The following is a 9,833-nucleotide window of genomic DNA, read 5'->3' on the forward strand; positions in this document are numbered from 1 at the left end:
GTGTACCATACATTTTTTTCACATAAAAGTAGACCTTACATGTGGATCTTGCACATAAATCCACATTTATGTGAGAGAAATGTTATACCCTAAGTCTAAGCCTACATAATATTTTCTCAAAAACTAGCCCCTAAGTCTGTCTAAATATCCATTATACCATCATCGAGCACTTAATATATTCATTTGCTCAAGGTAGCTGCATTTTTTAGCCTTCATAACAGCTCGTACAAAATTTTATTTCATTTTTTATTATTATCTATTTTAACATAAGAACCTATTTTTTTTTTCTATTTTAAAAAATCACTTTTCAGAACATTTATATCAAATTATTTATTCCAAACTCCATTTCATTAAAATATCAAATTTTCTTGATTTTTTTAAGTTTTTCAATTCTCTGCACATGCTACAACCACCATCCACTCTTTTCCTACATCATTGGGAAACACAAAAAAAGAATAAAAAAACAAAATGCGCAACCGCAATGCTTGTGTATATTTGCACAAGTCTGGTAGCAAACATGCGTTTTGCACAATTGATGTGTAAGTTGATGTAGGTAATTTTTGGGTTTGGTTTAGCAAAATTTGGGGCTTATGCTATTTTACATACACAGATATGAATGCTCTTAATTGTATGCTTCAACATTGTTTTCAATAATCTAAACCCCAATTTTTTTTTTTTTTTTTTTTTTTTTTGCCCTAGGTTAATTTTTTGTGATTGGTTCTTAAACATTTTCCCATGTCTTCACTCACGTACTGCATGCAACCAAGCTGTGTGTGATCTATATCACCAAGTTCTTATGCGCACCATTGTGTTAGTTTGCATGTAAAGGAAAATGATAGATTAACTCCTCTTGTGTTCGTAGCTTATGGTATCATATTTTATACTAAATGAATTGGAGAATTCTTTTACTTTCAAATCAATTCCATATCAAGTTTCAGATTGATAGTAATTCCCATGAGAAAAAGCATCTTGAGCATCTCCTTCCACTATTGCATCGTGACATCTCTACCTTATCTGCACCGAGCTCATTGAGGCTAGTCAAAATGATGACTTACTACATGCTTTAGAGAGGAATATTTACTGCATTTCAGTGTTTTCATAATTTCATTTCAGTCATACATACATCATTAGCATGTTCACTGTTCCTGGATCAGCATTCTATTTTGAAAGGCATAGTTTGTCCAATATGCGTTTTTGTGTGTGTTTTTAGTACACGATTTGTCCCTCTTTAGAACCATGTGATCCTTGTAGGTGCTTGTTTGAACTTTTACAAATTTTGAGATATGAGTACCATCAAATAACTTGGGGCAGGTTTATTAAAGAGATCCTTATACTAGATATGGAAGAGGTTGGTTTCCTGGTGGAAAGCAATGAAAAATGTATCCCTGAGTGGCTAGAAGGTGTTATCAATATCATGCCCCATAGATTGCCATAGACAGGAACACACAATGATAAATATTGAAATTTGATGGTGATCATGAGTGAATGATACCAAATTTCAATTGCTTGGAAATTAATGCACTATTAAGTAGTAACTTCTTTTTTTTGGAGAAACTTGCCCAAGTAACTTTTGGAGAGATTTGGTAGGTATACCAATGGAGTGCTCTATTTGCTAATGTGGCACTTAACGGATATGTCAACAAACCATTAATGGAGAAGTTAATTTTACTAATAGAGATAAGTTTTAGGGTGTAAAACTCAATTAAATTCAAGTTAACTCCAAATGTTAGGAGTGTATTTTGCAATTTATCCAAAAACTTTTTATAAAAAAATTGATAGTACCCCATCATATATGAGTTTTGGAGATTTTTTTTTTTTCAAAATAACACCAATTTTAAAACAATTTTATTAGTTTCCATAGTTGCTAAACTATTTAGTAAACTAACGTATCAAGGGTAAGAGACTTGATTTCAATGAAAATTCACCGGGAAGTTGAGTTTTAAACCCTGAGTTCCACAAACGAAAACCAATAAGCCTCAGTCTCTTCTTCTTCTTCTTCCTCTTCTCCCTCTGAAAAAAATTCCACGACAACCAAAGAAATAACAAAAACACAAACAAGAGATCAAAGCAGAAACCACATGAAGCAAGAGATCAACCGCGAACCCAGTTGGTGAACCCACGAACCAGGCGGCGAAACCCACGAACCTGTGTAATCCTCAGGCGAAGGTCGTTTTCCCTCTGTTTCACTCTTTTTTTATTTGTGCAGAGCACACACAACACACACTGTGGGTCTCTGTCGAATCAAATGGAAAGCGAAGGCAGCAACATCAGCAACGACAACAAGGAAAACAAGCAGTGGAGAGCAGAAGAAGCGATAGCAGGAAACGCTGAAGCCCTTCAGGCACTCAGAGAGCTCATCACTTTTCCTCTCTATTACTCTTCACAAGCTAAAAAACTCGGTCTCAAAGTAAGTACTTACAAACAAACAAACAAAGACTCTACTTTATTTACCTTTTATTTCGTATTCAGTGATCTGAATCGTTGTTATTAATTAGTATTATGTTCTAGCTTTAGTTTTAGCCTAATTGGTTTCTGGGTTTGCTTCCAGTGGCCCAAAGGTTTGCTTCTCTATGGTCCACCAGGCACTGGAAAGGTATTTCTCTCTTCAAACTTATACATACATTTATATATTCTTTAATGGGTATTGTTTTGTTCAGACTTAAATATGTTCTGTTGTGAATTGGGATTCATTTAGCTTGGCCAAAGAATATATAGGTAATGGGATGCTTTTGTGGGAATTTATCAATGAAGTTTGAGGTATGTTTTTGGTCCTGGGCATGAGCATAAACTGCTTAGTCCGGCAAGGGCGAATGACCTTGGATTACCTTGGTAACTAGTTCTGGTGACTGGGATTAGTTGCCCGTAAATTTTACTGGGTAGAGGCGAGTCTAAAGGGCTCTTATTTAGAAAGGTTCCCTACATTATAAAAAAATAAAAAGGAAGTTTGAGGAATGATTTCCATTTTTTCCCCTATTGGGTTAGTGGCAATCAATTTTGTTTTCTTGAAAGATTTTATTTTGTGGCAAATGGAGTCCAATGGTGTGTGTGTGTGTGTGTGTTTTTTTTTTTTTTGGGGGGGGGGGGTGGGGGGGTGTGTTTATGTTAAATTCGGCATTTTTTTGTTTTGTTTTAAAAATGCAGCCTCAGGAAAGAAATGTGTGCGCACTTTTGATGAAATTGTTAATGTCTTGGTACAAGGTTTTGTTCTTGACATGTGGGCATTGTAGGTTTGTGCAAGTTTTGATTTTTTGATTTTTTCTGTTTAGTATTGGGAAGCTGGTTATCCTTCAAAATTTTCGGTTCAAGTTTTGTGTTATGTTTGGTTTACAAAAAGAAAACGAGAAACAAAGTGAAAATTTGTACTACAATTTTTTTGGGTGAATTTTCTGTAACTCATTCTTTTGCACAATCAATGGAGGCTGACTCTTTGCAGGGAATGATGAGGACAGGGTTCACAACTCAGTACATGTTCTTTATTTTTCTCTTTTTGCCTACATGTATGCGTATCTAGGTTTGTCTGTCTAATTCAAGTCTGAGTAGCTTATAGTTGGTGATGAGATGATGTCTTGGTTTGGTTTGCTTGTATTCGAAGTTATGAGATTAATTCCATTTTATTTTATTTTTATTTTTCTTGCTATCCTAGACAAGTTTGGTACGGGCAGTTGTTCAAGAATGTGGTGCACATTTAATCATTATCAGGTATGGGATCATCACTTATTTGTATGTTCTTTGCTTTAGATTTTGAAGACTGATCTTTGTGTGGTGCTGAAGCCTTTGTTCTCTTAAAGGTTTATAGTTTCATGTCCTCCAGACTTTTTATTTGTTTCATCATTTTATGATTGATTTTATTGTTGGGTGTGTTCTGCAGTCCACACTCTGTTCATAGAGCACATGCTGGAGAAAGTGAGAAAGTTTTGCGGGAGGCATTTTCAGAGGCATCATCCCATGCAATGTTGGGCAAGCCATCAGTTATCTTTATCGATGAAATCGATGCACTCTGTCCTCGTCGTGATTTTAGGTATGTAGATGAGAACGTTGATGTATTTGTTACCTCACCATTTGATGTATGGACTTTTGAACTGCACTTTCTATTAATATGCGTGGCAAAAAAATTAATAGCATAAGGAAATTGAGTACTTGAAGGTGTTATAAGGAGAGGAGAGGAGAGGAAGATTCTTTTTTTTTTTCCTCTGTAAGTTGGGGCTTATGATGTAAGTGGGTTGAGGTGGGTATATGCTTATTGAAAAATATGTTATTAGGTAGTGTTTTTTTTTTTTTATGATAAGTATAAAATTTTGATATATTAAGTAGTGTTGCAAATCAAGACTTTGTTAGGTTGGCTTTGTTTGAGTTTCTGGCCCTTTGGAATTGGAATTATTGTAGTTTCATTAGGCTCTAGTCAAGAGGGGTGGTATTATGAGTATCATATCCTTGGTAATTGAACTGTGGATGATGTTGATCATGAGCAATGAGATAAAATTTCTAGTGTCTTGTTGCAGTGTCTTGTTGATTAAATTTCTAGTGGCCAAAAACTCAAACTTTTCTGATCTCTATCTGCTCTCCAACACCTATCTTTTTAACTGTTCTGTGCATGCACATGTGTGTTGACATTTGAGGCACACTGCAGATATAATGCCATTTGCTTTTTTCATTATTTGCCTATAAGATGATGTGGAACATGGCATATAACTGAACTGTGTCCCTGTGACACTGATTGTAATGGCTGCACTAAGTGATGTTTCATATGCAGAAGGGAGCAAGATGTTCGTGTAGCCTCTCAACTCTTTACACTAATGGACTCCAGTAAAGCTTCCTCAAATTCTGCACCACAAGTTGTCGTAGTTGCCTCCACTAACAGGTTATTGTCTCTCTCAGATCTATAGAGTTAGAGTTTCTGCTGCTCTATTTTCCTACAAACTTGATTATTGTACATCTATAAAAGTTTCTTAAGAAATTTACTTTGTCAACATATTTTTCATTACTGGTTATTGACTTATAGAATATATTTGGAGTTGCTACAAATATATGATTTCAGGTTGCCTTAGCGCATTTTTCTGTAGCTTTCCTGCTGTAATTTTGTGATTTTTTTTTTTATTGTATCTTGATTATGGCAATTTCTTAAATTGAATTGTGTGAAAATTTTATAATTGGTTATTACCATTCGTTCTATGTCAAAGCTTATTGTGGGCAATGGGCTGTTGTTTCGTGGTGATTTAAACTTTCGAGTCTACCTGATCTTCTACAGAACTTAAGGCAATTGAATTATACTATGAGTTCAATATCATATGATTTCCAGTTCCAGTTCCAGTTCCTTTGTTTTGTACTGTTTGTATAAACCTTTAAATGTATTTTTAATATCTGATTTCTGTGTACGAAGAGTGGATGCAATTGATCCTGCACTAAGAAGATCAGGGCGCTTTGATGCTGAAGTTGAAGTTACTACACCTACTGAGGAGGAACGCCTTCAAATTCTCAAGGTTAGCATGAGTCTCTTAAATTTATGTGCCATCCTTGGGTCCATTATCCTATGACACTCATCAGTCTACCAAAATGCTGCCAGTAGTGCTTCAAACTAATTTTAAATCTTTTAGCTAGTTTGATAGGAGGTTGGATAGTTAAGTACACTATTATTGGCTGAAAGTTGACATTATTTGTGTTAATTAATTTTCAGCTCTACACAAAGAAGGTTCCTTTAGATCCCAATGTTGACTTAAGGACCTTAGCTGCATCTTGCAATGGCTATGTTGGGGCTGACTTGGAAGCTTTATGTCGTGAGGCTACCATATTTGCGGTCAAAAGGTCTTCTGATGCAAATGAAGATGCCAGTGTGCTCAGCTTAACAATTGAAGACTGGGAACATGCAAAAACCATAGTTGGGCCCAGCATAACAAGAGGTGTTACTGTGGAAATCCCAAAGGTGACTTGGGAAGACATTGGAGGACTAAAAGATTTGAAGGTTTGTAATATAAACTTCTCATTTTGCATTGAAATCCTCGTGGAACTCCTGAGGACACCTTTTTTTAAAATTCTTGGACAGAAAAAGCTCCGGCAAGCTGTTGAGTGGCCTATTAAACATTCTGCTGCATTTTCAAGGCTGGGAGTATCTCCTGTACGAGGAATTCTTCTCCATGGGCCTCCAGGATGCTCAAAAACGACCCTTGCTAAAGCTGCAGCTCATGCCGCCCAAGCTTCTTTTTTTTCCCTGAGGTTCGAACATTTTGCTTGTCCCAACAACTGATATGTAGCTCATGCTGCATTTTTTGGATGTTATTATATGCTTAGCATTGAAGTCCACCTGTTTTATGAATCACCTGCTATACGCACATTGAGATTACTCATCAGAAAATTAAAAAGAAGCATTTGAGACTGAAAGCTTCAAATTTAACTATCTGGTTTCTCAATCAAAGTGGTAGACAAAATAAATGTTTACCATCACAAAACAATCTTGAGATTAGCAAATGGGCTAGTCAATGAGCTGTACCGTCTGGAGAGATTTCGGGTAGTAAACAGTGGCCAAGGTGACTGAACCAATAATGAACTAAGATGTTAAAACAATCCCTTAATCGCTCTCAATCAAGCGAAGCACTTAACTGTAAAATCTGTGCAGAATTAGCTAATCTAGGGACTTGCATAAGAAGAGATCAACAAAGAAAAAAAATGAAGGATTTTCCTTATCTAATTTGAATAGTTCCTTGGGTTTCTTGCAATAACTATCAGTAAAATAATCTTCTCCTGAGTTATCTAAAGCCCATATTTCATCCCAAAAAAAAATAAAATCGGCCTTCCTAAAAAACTAACAAGCTATTGGATGAGTTTTTTTTTTCTTTCTCCCTCAATTTAACAAAATGATATTTCCAATGGCAAAATGTTCTCTTTGGCGCTCCCTAAATGGCTATTTTTGTTATCTTCAAAAGAGCCCTCCCTGACATTTGATCCCGTACCAGATTATGATTAGGTTTATGTCTGGCTTTGGCTTATGGTTATGAAAATCTTTATGTTCAACCTTTTAGATTTGTATGCCTTGGAAATTTATAAAGTATGAATCAGTGGTGCAGAATTGTATTCGATGTATGTTGGAGAGGGAGAAGCTTTGTTGCGGAACACATTTCAGAGAGCTCGCCTTGCAGCACCAAGCATAATATTCTTTGATGAGGCTGACGTTGTTGCTGCTAAACGGTTAGTTTGCTTGTGTCGTGTTGTTAATACATGCTAAATATGACTACCCTCCACGTGTTTTGACATTAGCATAGAACTATGTGGTGCATGCAAAGATATGTTTTGACACTAACCTCCACAAGCATGCCTAGACAAACTCTGTGATACATGCAAAGATATGTTTACACAACTTAAGAATACATAATGTGAACTCAAGATTGTGGGGATGCAATACATGGAAGGATTGTGATGTAAGTGTTCACTTTCTGTTGGTTTCCACAGGATATCATGCTTGTCAATTTTTTTGTTTCAATTCTAGTTGTAAAAATTTATATTGGATAATTTGGATATTTTTACAAAGGACATGGGAAATGGAATCATTTTTTTTGCTAATTTTTTTTATAAATGAGTTCATTTTGTTTTTCATAATGCTTAAAATAAGACCATCTGTATTTCATCCTTTTATATGAGGTTTTATTTTTTTTTTTTAAATTAATCACTTACAGGAGGAAATTTCCATCAAATTTTCTAAAACCTTTTATTCTAAGGATTGATCTGTTCACTTTCAAATGATGACAGCATGATTTCACTTTGATTGTGTGTCTCCCTACGATTCCTATGATTCAAGAAGGACAGCACATATTACATCCTTTCTAGTATGTATGTGTTTTGCTGTTCTGGAAACCCAAAATGGTTGCCTGGTGATACAAGCCTGAACAATTAGGTGGTTGAACTGTGTCAGTTGGTCCACAAAATTCCAACAACCAGATTTTCTATAGAGAACCATTAACTATTTATCGCCATGCAGGATTAAGTATGATATCAGCTAGCCTGGTTTACTTGTTAACCAACTTGCCCTATACTACATGTAACCTTAATTTGGCTTGTTTCCTCACTCTCCAACACACCAACCCCCCCCCCCCAACAACAACAACCTTATTAGTGCTCAATGTTGCAAAACTATGATCGCGTGATGTATAAGTTCTGTTAAGATTTTTAATTAATGACTTAATCCAGTTTTTGCACTGAGAGCTAGGTTATGTCCTGGCTTTCAATGGAAGGTGTTAGGATGGGATCCAAACACAATTAATAAACTTGTAGGTTTTTTTTTCTTCCTCTATATGATTATTATTATTTTAAATGGCAGAGGTGGAAGTTCAAGCAGCAACATTACAGTTGGAGAGAGGCTTCTATCTACTTTACTAACTGAAATGGATGGTTTAGAAGAAGCTAAAGTAAGCATTTGTTCGCAATAATTATTTTATTTTCCAGTTATCTTAAAATTTTCTGTAGGATAAAATGGAAAGAGCTTCTAGTTTCTTTTCCTCTAATTCATGTTTATGCTCATTTTCTTTTTAAGGGAATTCTTGTTTTGGCTGCTACAAATCGTCCTCATGCAATTGATGCTGCACTTATGCGCCCTGGACGCTTTGATCTGGTAAGAAAGTTTGTTCACTGTGTCCTTCATGTTCATAGTGAGTATTATACTTGTAAAGTTGGTCTCTCTCTAGTTAGTGCAAAGTTTGAGATTATGAACTTCAAAATAGCAAGTTAGTGAATCAGTTTGCATCCCTGTCATCTTGCATGAGATAACACTATATTACTTCAGATTCCTGAACTTTTTGTGGTACTCTTTTATGTATGATATACTGTTCCAATTAAAGTTATAGTGTAGTGTGGGAAACAAGTATTGGTCTTTTTGTGGTTTTCCCTTGTTATTTTTCCGGTTTGCTTTGTGCTCTTTTTGCATGAGATAACACTATATTACTTCAGATTCCTGAACTTTTTGTGGTACTCTTTTATGTATGATATACTGTTCCAAATTTCCAATTAAAGTTATAGTCTAGTGTGGGAAACAAGTATTGGTCTTTTTGTGGTTTTCCCTTGTAATTTTTCTGGTTTGCGTTGTGCTCTTTTTGCTTAAGCAGTTTTTTTTCAATATACATCTTTCTTACTTATAAAAAAAAAAGTATTGGCTTGTTAGTGTCCTGTTGTTAAATATTTAGTTTTTTGGGTCTAAGGCAAGAGTCTTTTTTGACTTCTGTCTTTTTTTTATTAATGAAATTGTAGGTACTATATGTACCACTACCCGATCTAGAAGGTCGTTATGAGATACTTCGTGTACATACACGTAATATGAAAATAGGACCGGATGTTGATCTCAGAAGAATAGCAGAAGATACCGAACTTTTCACAGGAGCTGAACTGGAGGGTCTGTGTAGGGAAGCTGGAATTGTTGCTTTGAGGGAAGACATTACTGCTACTGTTGTGTGTGATCGGCATTTCCAGATTGTTAAGGATTCTTTGAAACCCGCATTAACAAGGGCAGAAATTGATTCCTATGCATCGTTTATGAAAAACCCTTCTGTGAAACGCTCTGGCGAGTTTGTATCTAGTGTCAAGAATGATAGCAAGCACAAAAAAGAAACATTGGGTCCATTATTTACTCTAAAAGTCGGTGTTGTAAGCTTTATCTTACTTGCTGCTGCTGCTGCTGCTAAATATTTTCTCACTAGTACTGATCAAACCCTACTTGAACTAGCTACTACCTGAAGAATTTGCTGGAGATGTATGCTATTTTTTTTGTTATAATTAGCCTTTTCCCCTCCCTAATTCCATAGTTTAATGTCACTACAAATTTATAAATTTAAATGTTATATCTCCAAAGATTTTTGAGA

The 9,833-nt window shown here is 35.5% G+C and overlaps 1 protein-coding gene across 1 annotated transcript; it reads left to right on the forward strand.

Moving 5' to 3' along the window:
• Window positions 1–1,831: 1,831 nt before the first annotated feature.
• Window positions 1,832–9,833, forward strand: LOC115979102 (cell division control protein 48 homolog B-like). Its single transcript, XM_031101068.1, has 12 exons — window positions 1,832–2,407; window positions 2,549–2,593; window positions 3,644–3,699; window positions 3,869–4,018; window positions 4,751–4,858; window positions 5,378–5,477; window positions 5,672–5,956; window positions 6,038–6,207; window positions 7,048–7,176; window positions 8,303–8,390; window positions 8,516–8,593; window positions 9,226–9,833. Exons 1-12 carry the CDS (start codon window positions 2,246–2,248, stop codon window positions 9,706–9,708), a joined length of 1,854 nt encoding a protein of 617 aa, XP_030956928.1. The 5' UTR covers window positions 1,832–2,245; the 3' UTR covers window positions 9,709–9,833.

Source organism: Quercus lobata, chromosome 3 (assembly GCF_001633185.2).
Source record: "Quercus lobata isolate SW786 chromosome 3, ValleyOak3.0 Primary Assembly, whole genome shotgun sequence".
NCBI classification, from domain to species: domain Eukaryota; kingdom Viridiplantae; phylum Streptophyta; class Magnoliopsida; order Fagales; family Fagaceae; genus Quercus; species Quercus lobata.